The sequence below is a fragment of the Cervus elaphus genome, chromosome 2 (genome assembly GCF_910594005.1).
Source record: "Cervus elaphus chromosome 2, mCerEla1.1, whole genome shotgun sequence".
NCBI classification, from domain to species: Eukaryota; Metazoa; Chordata; class Mammalia; order Artiodactyla; family Cervidae; genus Cervus; species Cervus elaphus.
The window spans coordinates 1,469,462-1,489,160 of NC_057816.1; the positions used below are offsets into that span (position 1 = coordinate 1,469,462).

Sequence of the window (19,699 nt, forward strand, 5' to 3'; positions counted from 1 at the left end):
CTGGCCCCGCGCCCTTCCAGAGGACTCTGGACTCAGGGCATCCTGTGGGCCACTTCAGTCGTCCAGGGCCTGGCCTTGTAAGGCGGGGCCGAGCTGATACAGGGCAGGGTAGCCCCGGTCTGCCCGGGGAGGCCCGTGGGGTGGGCCGCCCGCTGCGCTCAGCGCACGTCCGTCTCGGACGTGCCAGTCATCCCCGTGCCCGGCTCTCCCGCCTGAAGAAGCCTGGCCCAGGAGGCCTTGAGGGGCGGCCAGAGGGCAAGGAGCGTGGCCACTGCTTGCCGAGCTGGCCCGAGGGCACTGGGAGAAGCCAGGCCCGCAAACCACAGCGTCTGTGGGGCGGGACTGCCTCAAGCCCACCCAGGGCCCCGCGTCTGGGGGTGGGCGGCCCCCACCCTGGCAGGGCTGGGTGCCCGGGGGGTGGTGCTGTTGTGGGTCTGGGTGCTCTGCTGCTCAGAGCGAGTCCTGCCCCGGGAGCCTGGGCGAGCCGGCAGGAGGGGGTACGGGGAGTGAGCTGCCCAGCCCCATGGGCAGGCGATCAGGGCCGGAGCCCAGAGTGCCGAGGCTGAGGCCAGGCTCCAGCCCTGACCTGCACACCCGCTGGGGTCAGAGCAGCCAGCCAGCGCGCCGGGCTCCTGGGCCCCAGACGTGGCCGGAGGGGACGCGGCCCCCGGGGGCACCGCCTCGGGCTTGGAGCAGCTTGGTGCAGGGTGGCGGCAGGGGGCTGACCCCCTGCAGGTGAGGGTTCAGGACGAGAGCCCTGGGCGGCCTGTGGACTGGCGGGGCAGTGGGGCCCTGGCCACGCACAGCCACTGAGGGGGACGAGACCCCGGCCCTCCCAGGAAGGCGAAGGCACGGGGCCGTGAGGGCTGGCCGCTGCCCACGACCCGCAGGGCAGTTCTCAGCCCGTGGAGGTGAAGCTGCAGCCGGGCGCCGCGTGCCCTGCGGTCCCAGGGCTCCCGTCCTGCTGGGTGACGGGAGCAGGCAGGAGCGGAGACAGGCCGGGCAGGGTGGGGGCAGCGGGACCTCCATGAAGACAGAAGGAGTGAGCGGGAACAGGAGGGGTGGGGGGACAGGGCCGTGAGCAAGAGGACGGGAGGCCGCAAAGGAGACGGATGCTCGAGGGGTCCCGGGAGCCCCGGGCCAGGCAGTATGTGTGCCGGTGCAGGAGGTGGGGGCGACCCTAGCCGCCCGGGAAGAGGGGCAGGGGCAGGCAGGTGAGAGCAGGACGGGATGGGGGGGACAGATAGGAAAGCCCACCCTGGGGAGGGCGTGGCGGCCAGGGGGCCTCCTGGCCTGGGGTGAGGCTGCCTGGGTGCTGAGTGGGGCCTGTGGAGTTGGGACCCCAGCTGTGTCTCCCCAGGATGCGGGACCCCCAATGAGTCTGCGCCTCAGTGTCCTTGCCCGTGGAGCGGTCACTTTGCCCCCTAACGGGACCATCCCGGCAGAGCCCCCAGCTCTCAGCGGAGCCCTTGGTGGGCAGAGGACCAGGGCGGGTCCCGCAGGCTGGCAGAGGCTGGCCCCAGGCTCCCGTCTACGTGGATGGAGAGGCTGAGGCTCGGGGAGGTGGGGTCTTGCCCCTGCCCAGGGGCACGGGCCATGGGGTCTGCAGGGTCAGAGGACACGCAGTGGGGATGGCAGGGCCAAGTGTGCATTAGGGCCGGTTTGGTGGCAAAGCCCCCTCACGCCCTGAATGATCCACCCTGAGAGGGTCGGGGACGAGGCGCCCTTTGGAGGAGGGGCTGGGGGCCGGGCAGGGGCTCTGGCGGCAGAGACAGTGCGGAGGCATCGCCAGAGCGTCCCGCTGCTCCGCGTGCTTGGGGCCCCAGGGCCCTGCGGGGGGGCCGAGCCAGGAGCAGACAGACAGGCGGCCCGTGCCAGGCTGTGCCTGCCCCCAAGGTGGGCAGCCGAGTTTAAATGACAGGCAGACCCCTGGACTCTGCCGAGCACGTGAGCCCCTTTAGCATCGACTGCGGGCAGAGTTGCGTGTGGGGGCGTTGGGGAGTGGGAGCTGGACCTGTGGTCCCGTGCAGGAGGAGACGGGAGGGGGTGGCAGAGGCTCCAGCCGGTGCCAGCCACCGGTCGCGTGTCCCGGAGCGTGCCAGAGCCTGGCCTCGTGAGCGCTCCGAGGTCTGTGCCAGGCAGTCCCAGCTGGCTTGGGAGCGTCCGGCTCTCCTGGAGGGCTGTCCAGCGCCAGGAGGAGACCGGGCCGGGCCCGGGGCTGCAGCTGGAGCGGCCGCTCGGTGGGGGTGCCGGGCGGGCGGGCGGCCCCCCGGTCCCGTCCCCCGAGGCAGTGTGTAGGCGTGGGGGTGGGCAGGGCGGCTCGCTGGTGTGAAGGGTGGGGCGGGGGCGCCCGGGGAGGTCTCCTGGGCTGCCTCGGCCCCGGGCCAGGCCCCTGCAGCGCTGTGGTCAGTGACTCGGAGGAGAAAGGAGGGACCCAGGCGCGCGGGGCACGGGGCAGAGGAAGGAGCGGCCTCAGCCCCGCCGGGCCACCGCAGCCCAGATGGGCAGGCTGGTGAGAGCAGACGGGGGCAGAGGCGTGGGAGCACCTCGGCACGGAGGCTGGGCACGGACCACATCACGAGAGGTAGGGCGTGCGGCCAGGGGAGGTGACGGGCTGGGTGCCGGGAGCCCAGCCTGGGGGCCAGCCTTGGGCACCGAGGGCAAGCCTGGGGTCCGGAGGCGCAGGGCCCGAGTGCCCACTTCCCAGTCTTGTCGGGGTCTTCCAGGGTCATGTGTGGCCAAGCTGTCGGGGTGGGTGAAGCCCCCATAGGGAAGGTCACAGATGCCCCTTGATGGGAGCCTGGCTGCCTGGGGGCCCCGGTTCCCATCAGAACAGGACACCCTCACCATTTGGATGTTCGGGTGGCTGGTGGGGGTCTGCCCGGCCCGCCTGGACAGCTCTAGGGACAGCGGTGTGGTGGGCAGGCCTGACCTGCAGTGCCCCCCACCCGCCAGCATCAGAGCCTGGATCCCCGGGAGCTCTGTGGGTCCTGGGTCTGGGGTAAAGGGTACGGCAGGAGCCTGAGGTAGCAGGACAGCGGGCAGTGGCTATGGAGGGGGGCTGGGGTCTTGTCCAGAGTCTGGGGCCAGGCACCACCGGCTTGCAGGGGGTGGGCAGCGGCTGGGCAGCCACCTCCCCAGGAACGGCAAGCAGCTCCAGATGGGGGGCTGCAGTGGGAGCAGGGAGCCCCGGCCACAGGCACAGAGACCCCTCCTGGAGGGGCGAGGACCAGGGAGCAGCCCCCAGGAGGTGCCAGGGCCGTGCGTCCCCCGGGAGGGGTGGGCCTCCCCCTGGGCTCCGGGGAGGATGGGCAGGGAGAGGCAGGGCCTTGGGGGGGGTCGCAGCTCCGAGGGCCGCACCCACCCATCTGCAGGCCCCTTGGCCGCGACCCCCAGTGTGTCTCCCGGGCGGCCACTGTCCACTTGCTGCCCCGCCCCCTCCCAGGGCCTCCTCCTACCACGGCCTCTTGTCCCTCCAGGCTGAGTGCAGGCACGGGGGTCCCTCATCCGAGAGGATGCCCCCCTAAATGAAGCTCAGAACAGGGGTCCTCTTCTGAGGCCCTGGAGCCACACTGTGGAGCCAACATGAGCTTTCCTGCATCCTCTGAGGGCAGGGAGGGCATCTCACCCATCGCTGGGTCCCTAGGACCTGACAAAATAGAGTGCTGGCAAAAGAAGTGGGGAGGGAGACCCTGACAGGCTGGGGGGGTGGGCTGCACTGGCTGAGGAAGGTGATGGAGCAGGTGGCAGATGCTAGGGTGTCATCTGGGGGTCCCGGCCGGGGCGGGAGGCCAGGGCAGTGCTGGGCGGCTGTGGTCCCCTCACCCATCTTCCCAGGGAGACCACAGGCCCTGCAGCCTCACCCCTGCCCCATCTTCAGCTGTAAGCGGGCACTGAGTCTGCTGAGACCTGGGCAGTGGGGCCAGCAGAGACGGCCCAGGTGCCAGTGGGGTGACGGCCTAGAGGAGGCGTGGGGTGGGGACGTGGCCTGAGGGGCCCCTGGGGGCTGGAAGGCGAAGGCAGGGGTGATCCTCCTTGGTCTGCCCGAGGGGCTGGCTGGAAAGTCATGCAGAAGGGGGTCCGAGCCTTCGGGGGCTCTGGGTGGGCAGGCAGCCAGGGGTCCCCCAAGCGAGAGGCCCCCACGTGCTGCCCCACTGCTGGAGGATGGGCGGGTGACAGGCAGGGAGGCTCCACCTGGACCCTGAGAGGCAGCGGTGCCCAAGGACAGGGGCCAGGGCCAGGGGGAGGGGGCCAGTGCTGGGGGGAGGGGGCCAGTGCCGGGGGGAGGGGGCCAGGGCCGGGGGGAGGGGGCCAGGCCCGGGGGGAGGGGGCCAGTGCTGGGGGGAGGGGGCCAGGGCCGGGGGAGGGGGCCAGTGCTGGGGGGAGGCCAGTGCCCGGGGGGAGGGGGCCAGGGCCGGGGGGAGGGGGCCAGGGCTGGGGGGGTCTTTGGACCGGGGGTGCTGAGGGGGACGGGGCCAGTGCTGGGGGGATCTCTGGGCTGGGGGGGAGCGGGCCCATCCACAGGCTGCTCTGGCCTCGTCCCCAGGTCGGAGGGCCCTCCGCTCCCTTGAGGCCGGAGCAGCCGTGGTCCTGGGGAGGGCAGGTCGCTCGCTGTCTGTCCCTGGGCCGCCCGAGGGTGCTGCGGAGCCCCTGCAGGGCTGGCCTCTCTCCTGCGAGCTTCGGGCTCCCAGAGGTTGCAGCTGTGCCCCCTCGCCCCCACGCCCAGAGGTGCGGGCTGGATGCCCTGGAGACATAGCAGCCCCTCCTGCACCCCCAGTCTGCACCTCTGGGGTGCCATCCTCTCTGTGGTTGTGGGAAAGCTAGTTTGCAAGCTGATGCCCCCTCCTCCAGGGAGGCTTCCCAGATGTGACCTGCCCATGGGGCCAAGAGGACGTGGTGCAGGGGGTAGTGTGGGGTGTGCAGCCCAGACCTCTGAGGGCACTGCGGCCTCCTTCTTGTGGACACGGGTCTGCTGCGGTGCCGGCTGTGGGGAGCAAGAGCTGGGCCCGCCTGGCCAGGGCTGACCTCAGTTCTCACCTTGCCAAGCAGGGTCAGCATCCCTTTTCACAGCTGGGGAGCCGGAGGTTGGGCCTGGGGTCTCGCTTTGGGGAGGAGGGCCAGTGAGGCAGAGCTACAGCTCCTCCCCAGGCGGCCTGGGCCCTCCTCACCCCAGGGCGGGCAACAGCCCCCCTTCCGCATCCCTGGGGCCCCCTCAGTCACGCCAGGGATGGCCGCAGGCTCCCCACCTTAGGCCCCTGCCAGCACCTTCCCGTCTCCTGCTTGAAACCCTTGGTCTCCCAGGGCCCACAGCTCAGCCTCTGCGCTCGATCTTGCCCGGGCCACTCGCGGCCCCCTGCCCCTGAGTCTTGCTCCGGGTCTTGCCCCCCGGTGTTGGGGGTACAGCCGTGGGGAGAGTCAGGAAGAGCTGGCACCCCGCACCCCAGCAGAGGGGGCACCCCGAGGCCCCCAGTGGTGGCTGGCGGTGCTGGCTGGGCCTCAGCTGTGGACAGCAGGCCCTGGCGGTGCCCGTGGGGTGGGCGGGGCCAGAGGGCGGCAGGAGGGGCTCTGCCCGCGGTCGCCGGGAGCTGGATGCCCCCAGCTGGTCGCTCTCCCAGTTCCCCTGGCCGCCGAAGGGGTTACTAATCCCGGGGTGGGCCAGGGCACCCTGTCTGCCTCCTTCCCCACTGCCCTATCTCTCCGAGATCCCAGGGACCCCTGGGGGTCAGCGACCCCAGGCTGACCCTCCCGGGCTCCTGCGTGCCCCCTCCGGGGAGCTCCGGGAGCCTGTCCCTCCTCCCTGCAGTCCGCCCGCCAGCTCCCCACCACGTCTGCCCCTTCCCCGCGGCCCAGCTGGGCCTCCTTCCCAAATGCTGGTCCGACACCACCTGCGCTGCTGTGGGCTCACCTGACGCCTGCCCCCAGGGACAAGGGCACCGCCCCCCAGACACCCCACTCCCCTCCCAGGCCCGGCCACTCAGCTCTCCCGCCCACCCTATCTCTGCTCTTCCCACAGCCTCCGAGGTCCAACTCACAGACCCCTGCTCATCCTCCAGACCCAAGTTCAAGGTCACCTGCTGAGTGTCCCTGAACAGGGGGCGGGGCTGGCCCCGTGGGGTGTCTCCCTGGTCTAAGGCGCCCAGGCGGGCACACACACACCCAGGAAGGTGCTGCTGGGGGTGGGCCAGGAGGGGCTGGACCCGCGCCAGGACGGTCAGGAGGGTGGGGGCCCGGTTACCCGCCGCTCCGTGCCAGCCCCACACCGGGGCGGCCGCCCACACCCTGCGCCACCCGCGTGCTCCTGGCTCAGCCCTCCCGCTGCTGCGGCACGGGTGAGTGACGGCCGGCACCCTGGCCCCCGCGGCCCTCCGTGAGCTGCCTTGGTGGGGCCTGCACTGCACCCAGGGAGTCGTGGAGCGCGGGTGCTGCCCAGCCTCCCGCCCCCTCCCGAGCCCCCCGGCTGGGCCCCGTGCAGTCCCCCAGCCTGGAAGCCGGGCCGAGTGGCCTCTGGGTCCTTCCACACTGTCCCTGCACGTGTGGGCTCTGTGGTCACTCGAGGCACCGGCTGCTCTGTGGCGTCCACCGGGGCGAACGAAAGCCTGGGGAAGGGAGATCCTTTCAGGGGACCGGATGCCCTGCTGGTCACAGGCACACGGGCTGACCGTCCCAGGTCCCCAGGACTCCCGCCCGTGGTGTCCAGGGGACAGTGGTCAGGAGGGTGCCCTGCGGGTCTCCAGAGGGAAAGGCCCTCCACGTCGGCCTGGCCCAGCCTGGCCATTCTCCCTCAGGCCCCAGGCCCCCAGCTAAGGCCCTGGTCCTTCCCGGGACTCTGAGCCGAGCTTTAGGCTCTGGGAGATGGGCAGAAGGTGTGGGGGGTTAGGGGGGACAGGAGCTGCCTGCAGGGGGCAGAGCTGAGACGGGACAGAGGCTTGACGTGCCTTCTGGAGCCGCCAGGCAGGATGGGAGGAGGGCGGTCAGGATGCCGGGGAGACCAGAGCAGGCCTGGCACCGCCGACGCCTTGGTGGAGACCGGGGGGCTGTGGAGGAAGGGGAGGAGGGGCCCCCGAGGCGGTGGACGTGGCCAGCGGGGCCAGCCGCTGGACTTGGGGACCCCCGCTGAGAACGGGGACCCGCAGCTGGCTCACGGGGGCCTGCACATGCTCGTGAGCCTGGAGGGGCGAGGCTGTTCAGTGGAGCGTGACCGGGCTGGGGAGCGGAGGCCCGCTCCGCGGCCCCTGGGGCTGAGCCCTGGGCGCGCCCGGAGCCAGAGCAGACGCAGGAAGGAGATAATTGCGTTTGTGCAGGAACACCAAATCCCTCGCAGCTGCACGCGGGCCGAGCCAGGGCCACGGGCGGCCGCGCCAGCATCCTGACAGCTCCGCTTGGCGTGCCAAGGGGTCTGGGCCGCCGGCCGGGGGCGCCTTCCCAGGCCAGAGGCCCCCACCCCACCCCAGGAGAGCCGCCCCCCTCTCAGTTCCCAGAACGCGGCCCAGCTGCAGAACAGCAAGGGGGTGAGGTCATGGGAGGGGCCCCAGCCCGTGACTCACATCCTGGGGCTGAGGGAGGGGGGCCGGAGGGAAGGGGCCCGCGCCGCGGGTCAGGGCCCGGGGCAGCGCGGCCTCTCCCCCGGCAGGGGCTGTGGGGAGCCCCCCAAGCCCCTACCCCACGTCCCCCACTCTGTCCCCTGCCTGAGGCTGGGGAGTCACGTGCAGACCGCCGGGAGCTGGGCTGACCTTCGGAGGGGCCTCTTCTCAGGAGCGCAGTTCTCAGAAAACATGCCTTGGCCTCGGGCCAGCGCCGTTGTCAGGACGATGGCGGGAAACAGTAAACACGCGCTGGGGCACCCTGGCTGGGCCCGGGGGCCCGGCCGGGCCTGCCACCTGGCCCTCACCTGGTTCCCAGGCCTGGGTCTGCCACATGCAGACCCCCAGTGTGGGGCGCTGGGACCCGCGTGTGACTGTGGGCCTCTGCCCACGTGGGAGAAGGCGCACCCATGTGTGCATGTGTGTGGTGTGTGTGTGGCAGGGAGGCCCGTCTTGCTGGCGGGCCTGGGACCAGGGTTGGGCGCAGGCGGTGTGGGGACTGGTGGCCGGGACACACGGCCCGACTGTGGGTGAGCAGTCTGCGTGGTCTCTGCGCTTAGCTGTGCCGGCGAAGGGTCCCCGAGGCTTGGGGAGGGGGCTGGAGTTACAGCCTGAGAGAGGCCCCACCTGGGCACACTCACCCCCCACCGGGGCCCACGCGTACACACTCAGCCCCACATGAACACGCCGTGGGCGTGTGTGCACACAGCAGAGAGGGGGCCCGTGGCTGGTTTCGCCCCTCCAAGAAGCCCCCCGCCCCGGGTGCCTCCGGGAGACGGCTGTGGACACCTCTCCACCCCACGGCGGGGGGCCTGGTCCCACTGCCCGGCCCTGCTCGCCTCCCACCGTTGGCCTGGGGGGCTGTGGGTGCTCACAGGAGGGAGGACCCCCAGACCCCAGGTCCCCCCATCCTCAGGATCACCCAGGCTCTTCCCCCCTAGACAGGACATGGCCCCCAGCCCCCGCCTAGGGCCTGGAGCGGGAAGCTGGCTCCATCGGCAGTGTGATGGGGCCAGGTGTGGGGGATTAGGGGCTCCCTGGAGCTCGGGGGGGAGTCAGAGGCACTTCTGAGGCGCGGGGGTGGGCGGGCGGGGGGCGCCAAGGTCTGAGCGGGAGGCTGGGTTTGCACGGCTGGGGTCCCCTGCGGCTGCAGCGGGGGGGAGTGGGCCTGGAGCTGGGGCTGTGGAGGGGCCTGGCTTTTGTCTAGGAAGCTCCGGGGAGACCTAGGAGAGATTAGATCATGTGTTGGCAGGCCTGCCGAGACCACAGAGCCGGCCCACCCTGGCCAGGGGACGGGGCTCTGAAGGAGCGGGCTGTGGGGTCAGGCGGGGGACACAGCAGGAAGGCGCTGAGACCCCGGTTCGGGAGACCCGGGACCCTCCTCTCCGGCTCCAGGGGAGCCGGGGCAGGCAGGCTGGCCGCGACCTGCGGTGCACGCTGGGTGCCAGCAACTCGAGAGCTGCTGGGCCAGGGCTGGGGTGGCCGGCCCCGGGACCCGGGCTCAGGCCTCCTTGTGTAGCCTGGGTGAGGGACCTTGGGAATGCTGGGGGTCAGCAGGCCTGCGGGAGGGAGCTCCCCGGGGCCCGGCTCCACATGGGCCTCAGTTTCTCGTGGACAGCGCGGTCTGGAGTGAGCCCGCATGGGGTTCTGGGTTGGAGGGCGGCTCTGGGGGGGCTGAGGGCTCAGGCCCTGGCTGAAGGCAGCCCCTCCCAGGTCCTTTAATGGGGCCTCTGTCTCCCAATGCCTTTTACTCTCGTTGGGGTGGGGGGGCAGGCAGGGATGATCGCCCCCTGCCCAAGACGGCCTCCTGAGGGGCTGGGCTGCCTCTGGCCTGACCCCCACCCGGGCTACCAGTGCCCGACAGTCACGTGACTCAGGGAGGAGGAGGGGCAGCAGCTCTCCGCACCTCTGCCGGAGGTGAGGTGCCCGCCAGGCCCTGCCTGGAGCCAGAGCTGCGCTGGCCAGTGTCCGGCTGCGATGAGGGCCAGGGAGCCGGGCTGCTGGCAGGGGCAGAGGGTCTGGCCCCATCCCTGGGGCTCCCCAGGCCCATCTGACTGTGAGCCCCTCGTCACCAGGAGGCACGTGGACGTCCAGAGGCCAGCTCCACTGGCCGAAGGCACCTTCCTGACCCTCTCTCCTGGTCTCTGCTTTAGAAACGGGGAAACTGAGGCCTCGAGGGTCCCCAGCTGGCCTGCTGGGATGGGAGGCGGGGGCGTGGGCCCCGAGGTCACCCCTTCTCATGTCCCCAGGCTCGCCGCTCAGTGGAGTGTGGAGGATGAGGAGGAGGCCGCCCGCGAGCGGCGCCGGCGGGACAGGGAGCGGCAGCTTCGGGCTCAAGACGAAGACGAAGGAAGCCCATCCCCAGAGCAGTCGGAGCAGGAGAAGCTGTGAGCCCCCCTCGCCGGCTCACCCGTCCCGCACCACACTGCTGGGCAGAGGGGGCCCCGGGCTGGAGGCCCCAGAGCAGAGGGGATGAGGAGGCAGGGACAGGGCCTTCCTGGAACCCGGGCACGGTGGGGATGTCTTCAGGGTGAGGGTCACTGCAGCGCTGGGGGCCAGAGAACTCTGCTGGACCCCCTCCAGCCCCTCCTGGAGGGGCCCCCTCCCATCCAGCCTCCTGGGGCCCTGACTCAGCCCCGTCCCCCTGCACAGTCCCCCTGCTTGGACCGATTCTGAGCGCAGCTGTGGGGCCCTGGGCCCCAAGCCCCCGGCCCCGCTCCTCAGAGCCAGTGACTCACGGAGGCCACGTCCAACTTGGCGGCCGAGGCCGGCTCGTCCCCTCCCGGGGCCCGGGAGGCCGCTGTGGCTGGGCTGGGCTGTTTTTCCAATAATGCCCCCCCCTCCTCCTGGCCCTGTTTTGTTCCATTTTCTCTGAGTCAGCAGCTCTGGGTGGGGTGGTGTGCTGTAGCGGTCAAGGCCCTTCGAGCCAGGTCCCCATCCTAGCAGGCAGAGACCACCGCGGCCGGGGCCCGGCCTGAAGCGGGGCGCAGGGCGCGGGGCTCACCCCACTGCCCAGGGAAGGAGCCTGGTGCCGGCCCCTGCTGCCTCAGCTGGGGGAGCAGAGGGGGCTCCTAACCCACACTTGGGGACCCCAGGCTGAGGGGGGAGGCTCGGCCCAGCACTTGAGGAGCCCTAAACTGATGGGGAAGACCCAGCCCAGCACTTGGGGACCCCAGACTGAGGGAGGAGGCTCAGCCCAGCACTTGGGGACCCCAGACTGAGGGGGGAGGCCCGGCCCAGCACTTGGGGAGCCCCAGACTGAGGGGGGAGGCTCAGCCCAGCACTTGGGGAGCCCCAGACTGAGGGGGGAGGCCCGGCCCAGCACTTGGGGAGTCCCAGACTAATGGGGGAGGCTCAGCCCAGCACTTGGGGAGCCCCAGACTAATGGGGGAGGCTCAGCCCAGCACTTGGGGAGCCCCAGACTAATGGGGGAGGCTCAGCCCAGCACTTGGGGAGCCCCAGACTAATGGGGGAGGCTCAGCCCAGCACTTGGGGAGCCCCAGACTGAGGGGGGAGGCCCGACCCAGCACTTGGGGAGCCCCAGACTAATGGGGGAGGCTCAGCCCAGCACTTGGGGAGCCCCAGACTAATGGGGGAGGAACACCCCAGCACTTGGGGAGCCCCAGACTGAGGGGGGAGGCCTGACCCAGCACTTGGGGAGCCCCAGACTAATGGGGGAGGCTCAGCCCAGCACTTGGGGAGCCCCAGACTGAGGGGGGAGGCCCGGCCCAGCACTTGGGGAGCCCCAGACTAATGGGGGAGGCTCAGCCCAGCACTTGAGGAGCCCCAGACTGAGGGGGAGGCCCAGCCCAGCACTTGGGGAGCCCCAGACTAATGGGGGAGGCTCAGCCCAGCACTTGGGGAGCCCCAGACTAATGGGGGAGGCTCAGCCCAGCACTTGGGGAGCACCAGACCAATGGGGGAGGCTCAGCCCAGCACTTGGGGAGCCCCAGACTAATGGGGGAGGCTCAGCCCAGCACTTGGGGAGCCCCAGACTGAGGGGGGAGGCTCAGCCCAGCACTTAGGGAGCCCCAGACTGAGGGGGGAGGCCCGGCCCAGCACTTGGGGAGTCCCAGACTAATGGGGGAGGCTCAGCCCAGCACTTGGGGAGCCCCAGACTAATGGGGGAGGCCCGGCCCAGCACTTGGGGAGTCCCAGACTAATGGGGGAGGCTCAGCCCAGCACTTGGGGAGCCCCAGACTAATGGGGGAGGCCCGGCCCAGCACTTGGGGAGCCCCAGACTAATGGGGGAGGCTCAGCCCAGCACTTGGGGAGCCCAAGACTAATGGGGGAGGCTCGGCCCAGCACTTGGGGAGCCCTAGACTGAGGAGAAAGACTCAGCTCAGAAGCTGGGGAGGCCTAGACTGAGGGGGAGGAACACCCCAGCACTTGGGGAGCCCCAGACTGATGGGGGAGACCCAGCCCAGCAGTGGAGTGCTGCGTCTGTGCAGACCAGGGTCTCCCATGCTTGGCGCCCAGGGTCTGAGAGCCCCCGGCCCCACCTCCAGCCTGGCCCTGAGACCCTGCCTGCTCTTCCAGCCTCAGCCCCAAGCCCTCAGAGGCCCCTGAACTGGACGAGGATGAGGGCTTTGGCGACTGGTCCCAGAAGCCGGAGCAGCAGCGGCAGCAGCACTGGGGTGCTGGGGAGACCACGGATGCGGGGGACCCCCCTGGGGGCGAGAGTCCGGAGGGGACGCAGGAGGACGACAGGCAAGTGGAGGTCACAGCCTAGGGGTGGCGGGCTCCCTCCAGCCCCCTAACCCGTGTCCGGGCCGCACCCTCTGCGCCCCTCCCCAGCAGCCCCCCAAAACGCCCCTGCGGCCGTGGGGGCAGGAGGAGGAAGAGAACGAGACGGGGGCGGCGGGTGGGGCTCGCTCTGGGCTCCCAGGGCCCCGGCCCGTCCAGACCAGCTGCGGCCCGCTCAGCACGTGTGCAGCCTGCTGACGTCAGGGAGGCCCCGCGCCCCCGGGCCCCTTCCTCCCCGGGGGCGGCGCGCGCTGTTCCCACGGAGGGGAGCAGGTATTTCCAGATGTGCGGCCTCGAGGCGGCCTGGGGGACAAGCTTTCCAGATGCGCAGCCGCTGAGCTGGGGCTGGTGGGGGGAGGGGGCCTTGCCCCCACCCGCCTCGGGGGGCTCTCAGCCGGGCTTCGGGCCCTCGGCCGTGGTCGGGGCCCGGATGGGCTCGGGAGCGCTGTGCTTGGGGCCCTGGCCCCCTCCCCAGGCCATCTGCGGTCCCCCCACCCCAAGGTCCCAACCAGCCCGAGCTCTCACTAAGACCTCTCCCGTCCCTCCGTCAACCCTAGTCCTCCTGCAAGCAGCCCCCACACCCAGAGCCGGCCGGGCCCTGGTCCTGCTGTGGCCCTTCGGCCAGGACCCTTTCCAGGCCTCAGTTCCCCACGGTCTCTGGGGGCCGGGTGCACCCTGCATTGCTGAGCTGGGGCGGGGGGCAGCAGGGAGGCCCCTCTCCTCTGGTCGGAGTGGCCGCCGAGCCGGCTCCCTTTGTCCCCGGCGGCCTGGCCTGCCAGCAGGGGGCACTGTGGCTCTTCCGCGGACCCTCCTGGGCGCCAGGCCTCCCTGCCCCCCGCACCTGCCTGGCCGCCCGCAGCCGGGGCTGAATGGGCCTCTGTGAGGCTGCTGCTGGCTCCAACCCGGCGCACCTTGGGTGGTGGGTCTGGGTCTTGGCTGGCACGAACACCAAGGGGCCTGAAATCATGGAAAATGCGAGAATTTCCCATCTTCTTCTCCAGGTTCAGTCCCGCTCAAATGCAGGCCTGCACGGGCTGCCAGCGGCCGGCCTCCCCTGCCCCCAGCCAGCCGTGTCCGGCCTGCTCCTCTGGGCTGTGGTCCCGGCTGTGACCCCAGTTCTTGCCTTGTCTCCCACTGCACCAGCTCCCAAACCCCCCTCAGCCCCCTCCTCAGGCCTACTGGACGCCCAGGCCTGTCGCCCCTACACGGATCGGGCAGGAACAGGGGCCCCGCCTAGGCCAACCAGGCAGACACTGACAAGCAGGACACGGGCCCGGCCTGGGGCCTGGGAGTAGCCTCAGTGAGCCGGTGGCCCTCTGTCCACGGGGCAGTGGGCACTGGTCACCATGGGGCAGACGCTGAGGTCCTTGGCCTCACTTCCCCAAAGATGCTGGGGTCTTGGGATTCCTTGGCACTCAGCTGGTCTGAGGGCCCCAACTTACAGACGGGGAAACCAACGCTCAGACCTGGGGAGACCCTCAAAGCAAACCATCAGATGACCTTTGACTAATTGGATTGCCTCCCCCACGACCACAGGCCCCACCAGCGCACCTCTGGGACCCAGGGTGCCGACGAGCTGAGCCCCGCTGAGGTCCGTCTGGAGGAGCTGCATCTGAGCCCTGACTTGGAGCCCCGGGAGGGGCTGGCCGCAGAGGCCCCAGAGCCCAGCGGGCCCGAGGAGCCCGTGCAGGGCAGCCCAGGGCTGGCGGGGACCGAGGAGGCAGAGGTGCAGGTGCGGGGGCTCCCCACAGGTCTGGGTGGCACTCCAGCCCTGGGCTGGCTCTTTCTCTGCTGCCTGCAGGCCCTGTGGGCCTCATGGGACCGGCCCAGAGGGAGCCGTCACCCCCACCTGCAGACAGTAGCCCCTGCAGCCCCCGAGGGCGGTGAGGCTGGTGACCGAGGGATGGAACAGCATGTTCCCAGACTCACCAGCTTCCGCGACAGAGAATTCAGAATCAGAGCACGTCAGGCAGGAGAGGAGCCGAGGAGGCCCAGGGAGGGGCAGCGTCCGCTGGGGCCCTGGGGGGGCAGGAGGGGGGACGAGGGGACAGTGGTCCAACCCTAACCCCAGACATTCTGCTCCCAGCACCAGAGCTGCCGACAGCCCAGGACACCCAGCCCCCTGGTCTTGGAGGGGACCGAAGTGGGCTCACCTCCCCTGAGCCCCAGCACCAAAGTAGGTTCCGCCCCATGCCTTGTCCTTTTTCCTGCATGGGCTGCTGCCTGTGTGCCGTGCGGTGCTTGGCAGGGCCTGGGATGGGCATGAGCTGAGCCGTGGGACGGGGGGTGGGGCACGGGGCGCAGCTGTGGGGCGGGGGCTCTGGGCCTCGCTCCGGCTTTCAAGGCTCCATCTCCGCCCGCCCTCCACAGCTCAGCGACAGAACCGAGTCCCTGAACCGCTCCATTAAGAAGAGGTATGTCTGGCTGCTTCCCAGGCAGTACCCAGGTTCTCCAGGGGAGGCAGGACCCAGGGTTCTCCAGGGGAGGCAGGGCCCAGGGTTCTCCAGGGGAGGCAGGACCCAGGGTTCTCCAGGGGAGGCAGGACCCAGGGTTCTCCACGGGAAGGCAGGACCCAGGTTCTCCAGGGGAAGCAGGGCCCAGGTTCTCCAGGGGAAGGCAGGACCCAGGTTCTCCAGGGGAAGCAGGACCCAGGGTTCTCCAGGGGAATGTAGGGCCCAGGGTTCTCCATGGGAATGTAGGGCCCAGGTTCTCCAGGGGAATGTAGGGCCCAGGTTCTCCAGGGGAAGGCAGGGCCCAGGTTCTCTAGGGGAGGCAGGACCGAGGGTTCTCCAGGGGAAGGCTGAAGAGGGGGCCCAGGGTTCTCCAGGGGAAGCAGGACCCAGGGTTCTCCAGGGGAAGACAGGGCCCAGGTTCTCCAGAGAAAGCAGGGCCCAGGTTCTCCAGGGGAAGGCAGGGCCTAGGTTCTCCAGGGAAAGCAGGGCCCAGGTTCTCCAGGGGAAGCAGGGCCCAGGGTTCTCCAGGGGAAGCAGGACCCAGAGTTCTCCAGGGGAGGCAGGGCCCAGGTTCTCCAGGGGAGGCAGGGCCCAGGTTCTCCAGGGGAAGGCAGGACCCAGGGTTCTCCAGGGGAGGCAGGGCCCAGGGTTCTCCAGGGGAAGCAGGGCCCAGGTTCTCCAGGGGAAGCAGGGCCCAGGTTCTCCAGGGGAAGCAGGGCCCAGGTTCTTCAAGGGAAGACAGGACCCAGTGTTCTTCAAGGGGAAGCAGGACCCAGGGTTCTCCAGGGGAGGCAGGGCCCAGGTTCTCCAGGGGAGGCAGGACCCAGGGTTCTCCAGGGGAAGCAGGGCCCAGGTTCTCCAGGGGAGGCAGGACCCAGGGTTCTCCAGGGGAGGCAGGGCCCAGGGTTCTCCAGGGGAGGCAGGACCCAGGGTTCTCCACGGGAAGGCAGGGCCCAGGTTCTCCAGGGGAAGCAGGGCCCAGGTTCTCCAGGGGAAGGCAGGACCCAGGGTTCTCCAGGGGAAGGCAGGACCCAGGTTCTCCAGGGGAAGCAGGACCCAGGGTTCTCCAGGGGAATGTAGGGCCCAGATTCTCCATGGGAATGTAGGGCCCAGGTTCTCCAGGGGAATGTAGGGCCCAGGTTCTCCAGGGGAAGGCAGGGCCCAGGTTCTCTAGGGGAGGCAGGACCGAGGGTTCTCCAGGGGAAGGCTGAAGAGGGGGCCCAGGGTTCTCCAGGGGAAGCAGGACCCAGGGTTCTCCAGGGGAAGACAGGGCCCAGGTTCTCCAGAGAAAGCAGGGCCCAGGTTCTCCAGGGGAAGGCAGGGCCTAGGTTCTCCAGGGAAAGCAGGGCCCAGGTTCTCCAGGGGAAGGCAGGGCCCAGGTTCTCCAGGGGAAGGCAGTGCCCAGGTTCTCCAGGGGAAGCAGGGCCCAGGGTTCTCCAGGGGAAGCAGGACCCAGAGTTCTCCAGGGGAGGCAGGGCCCAGGTTCTCCAGGGGAAGGCAGGACCCAGGGTTCTCCAGGGGAGGCAGGGCCCAGGGTTCTCCAGGGGAAGCAGGGCCCAGGTTCTCCAGGGGAAGCAGGGCCCAGGTTCTTCAAGGGAAGACAGGACCCAGTGTTCTTCAAGGGGAAGCAGGACCCAGGGTTCTCCAGGGGAGGCAGGGCCCAGGTTCTCCAGGGGAGGCAGGACCCAGGGTTCTCCAGGGGAAGCAGGGCCCAGGTTCTCCAGGGGAGGCAGGACCCAGGGTTCTCCAGGGGAGGCAGGACGGAGGGTTCTCCGGGGGAAGGCTGAAGAGGGGGCCCAGGAGGTGGAGATCTGGGGCCCGAGAGACCTGTGGCGGGTGCTCAGGGTGAGGCCAGAAGCTGAGGGCGGGGCCCTGGGCCAAGACCCTTCTCTCCCCAGTAACAGTGTGAAGAGGTCCCAGCCGGCCCTGCCCATCTCCAAGATTGATGAGCGGCTGGAGCAGTACACCCAGGCCGTTGAGGTGGGCACAGGTGCCCTCACTTTCTGCGGGGTGCTTTGTCCCTTCGTGTGCCCTTTCCTTCATCCAACCAGTGTCCCTCCACTGATCCTACTGCCCTCAGCCAACTAACACCCTTTTATTCAACTAACCTTCTATTTGATCTACACTACTCCACCCTTCCACATTCTTCCATCTCGCCCTTTATCCATCCAACCACGGTTCCTCCGTCGATCCTACCCCCACCCCGCATCCAACTAGCACATTGTTTATTCAGCTCTCTTCCATCCAACCTACACCCCTCCTTGCAATCAACACCCCTTTATCCAACCAATGACCCTCCAGCCAACCAATACCACTCTGTCCAGCCAACATCCTTCCATCCAACACTTCTCTATTCAAGCGATGGCCTTCTATCCAAGCAACACTTCTTTGTTTAACCAATGTTCCTCTATCCAACCAACACCTCTCCATCCGACCAATGTCCCTCCTCTAATTCCACATCCCTCTATCCAACTAACACCCTTCCATTCAATCTGCACCCCTCCATCCAACCAATACCCATCTAACCAGTACCCCTCCATTCAGCCAGTGTCTTTCCACCCAATATTTCTTTGTTCAATGTATGTTCCTCTATGCAACCAATGCCATTCACCCCAACCCACACCTCCATACAACCAGCGCCCTTTCACCCAACTAACTCCCGTCCACCCAACCGTCAATCCATCCAAGGCCCTTCCGTTCAAGCCCTGCTCCTCCAACCCCGTGCCCGAGCAGAGCGAGGATGGCCCTGTCTCCTCTGCAGACCGCGGGCCGGACCCCCAAGCTCACCCGCCAGCCCTCCATCGAGCTGCCCAGCATGGCTGTGGCGAGCACTAAGAGCCGCTGGGAGACGGGAGAGGTGCAGGCTCAGTCGGCAGCCAAGTCCGCCCCCTGCAAGGTAGGCGTCCCTCCTGGGGCGGGGCCGGGCCCCTAGGCACAGCAAGCGCGGGCCATCCGGGCTGAAGTGTGGGCCGCAGGGCCCGTGGTCGCAGGGCTGGTCCCGGGGGAGGGCTGGGGGGCGGCTTCCGGGCCTCGTCCGTGGGCGCTCCCCGCAAGGAGGCACGCGGGCCGGCCCTGCGGTCCTGGAATTGTAGCCGGCCCGGGGCTCCCAGCTCCCCCGGTGGGGGCCCCCTGTGACGCGGCTTCCCTCTGCCCCCAGGATATTGTGGCCGGAGACATGAGCAGGCGGGATCTCTGGGAGCAGAAGGGAGGCCCCAAGACTTCGTCCACGGTCAAGGTGCGTCTGAACGCGGCTGACGCCGGGGGCGGGTCGAGCAGGTGGGCGGGGAGCGCGGCTCCTCGGCGCCCTTGGGAGGCCTTCCCGCGGCCGGCGTTGTCTCCCTCCGCGGCGCTCACCTTGGCCCCGGACTTCCCGGCAGAGCACCCCGTCTGGGAAGAGGTACAAGTTTGTGGCCACCGGACATGGAAAGTATGAGAAGGTGCTTGTGGACGAGGGCCCGGCGCCCTAGGCCCATCCGCCTGGTGAGTCCACAGCAGCGGCCCGCGTGCCATGTGTTGTGTGTGAAATTTGCCGCCCTGGGCGCCAGGTGGCCGGGGCCAGGAGGAGGCTCGTGAGGGCGGAGTGCCCGGCTCAGGGCGGGCCGGAGCCTGCCCCTCTGGTCCCCCTGCCCACCCCCGTCCTTCTGGGGTCCTGCCCCGACCCCGGCAAAGCTCGGACTCCCTCCTGGGAGGAGCCATGATTCCCCGTCTGCGCCGCTTGGGCAGGGGAGGCCTTCCCAGGCACTGTAGGGCGAGCGTGGCCAGAAGCGGAGTCCCGGGGCTCGGTCCCGCCCGTCAGTGGGCGGAGGGTCTCGGCGGGCCCTCCCTCTGGTCCCGGCGGGAGCTGCTCCTGTGGCTACCGCGCCCCATCACCTGGTGGAGGCAGAAAGCCGACGGCGGCGTGGTCATGCACAGTTTTATTAGTGGCCTGGATCCCAGGATCCATGTACAGCACGCGGCAAGTCCCCCTGCCAGCCGCCTCCTTCCCTCCTGAGTCCTGCCCGCCACACGTCCGTGTTTCTCTCCCACTGCTGGTCAGAGCCCCAGCGCTGGTCCTGAGTCAGACCCCGTCTGAGGGCACAGTGGGGGCCCCCTTCCCCACCTGTCTAGGCCTTGGCTGGACCTTGCCCACTGGGCCAGGCTGTTCTCCCCCAGTCTTCTCATCCAGCCTTGAGGCTGAGACACCCCCTCCCACCCCGTCTCATCAGCAAGTGCCCCCGGAGCTTGGCCCTCAGTCCGGGGGGAGCAAAAGCCACAGCAAAGGGCAGCAGTGAGGGGCTGGCTCACCACCCCCACCCCGGCCTCAGCCTGCTCCCAGCGCTGGCCAGGGCCCCGTCCTCGGGCGGCACGTCAGTCCCACCGCCAGGGAAGCCCACACAGGCGACCCCGCCCGAGCCCCCAGCCACTACCCGCCCCCACGGAGACACAAGTCTCCCCCCGCTTTCTCGGCAGAAGGGAGCGGCCCCAGAGTCCTCCTTGTCCTGGCACATGTCAGGACTCACGACCCAGAGCTCCCGGGATTCACCCTGGCCCTGCTTCCTGGAGCCGGGCAGACCCTCCCGAGCACCACGGCCCCTCCAGCCCCGCGGGTGACCGCCCCCTGCAGCCCCTGCCCCAAGCCCCGTGCAGATGCCCAGGTTGGCCCTGCCCTGTGAGGCTACTCAGACAACCCTGACCTCAAGGCGGCCTCCTGAACTGTCTGCCTCCCCAGAGGTTCACCCCAAAGCCCCCACACTCAGACCTCTCTCTGCCCCTCCGCACCGTCCAAACCCGCCTCCTGGCTACCTGCTTCTTCCCGCCGTGCTGCTTCCTGCTCCCGTCTGCCCCAGCGCCCCTCCAGACCCCAGGCCGCCAGGCTCCCCTCTTGAACTGTTTCAGTTTCCCAGCTGGACACTCAGCCCCTCTCGTCCACCCCACGGCCCT

The 19,699-nt window shown here is 69.5% G+C and overlaps 1 protein-coding gene across 9 annotated transcripts in view; it reads left to right on the forward strand.

Annotated features, from left to right (window-relative positions):
* Positions 1–19,699, forward strand: part of LSP1 (lymphocyte specific protein 1) — a 40,231-nt gene that overhangs the window by 17,616 nt on the left and 2,916 nt on the right. For 3 of the 9 annotated variants that reach the window (XM_043923292.1, XM_043923324.1, XM_043923349.1), the window contains 9 exons: positions 9,830–9,967; positions 12,120–12,290; positions 13,863–14,058; positions 14,413–14,502; positions 14,697–14,740; positions 16,678–16,759; positions 17,541–17,675; positions 17,937–18,014; positions 18,157–18,259. In XM_043923292.1, coding sequence (XP_043779227.1) covers positions 9,830–9,967; positions 12,120–12,290; positions 13,863–14,058; positions 14,413–14,502; positions 14,697–14,740; positions 16,678–16,759; positions 17,541–17,675; positions 17,937–18,014; positions 18,157–18,246 — 1,024 coding nt within the window. In that variant the 3' untranslated portion in view covers positions 18,247–18,259. Of the gene's footprint in view, positions 1–474; positions 736–1,675; positions 1,897–7,372; positions 8,111–9,335; positions 9,659–9,829; positions 9,968–12,119; positions 12,291–13,862; positions 14,059–14,412; positions 14,503–14,696; positions 14,741–16,677; positions 16,760–17,540; positions 17,676–17,936; positions 18,015–18,156; positions 18,260–19,699 lie in introns of those variants that run through there. The other 6 variants (XM_043923303.1, XM_043923314.1, XM_043923331.1 and 3 more) reach the window with 6 other exon arrangements.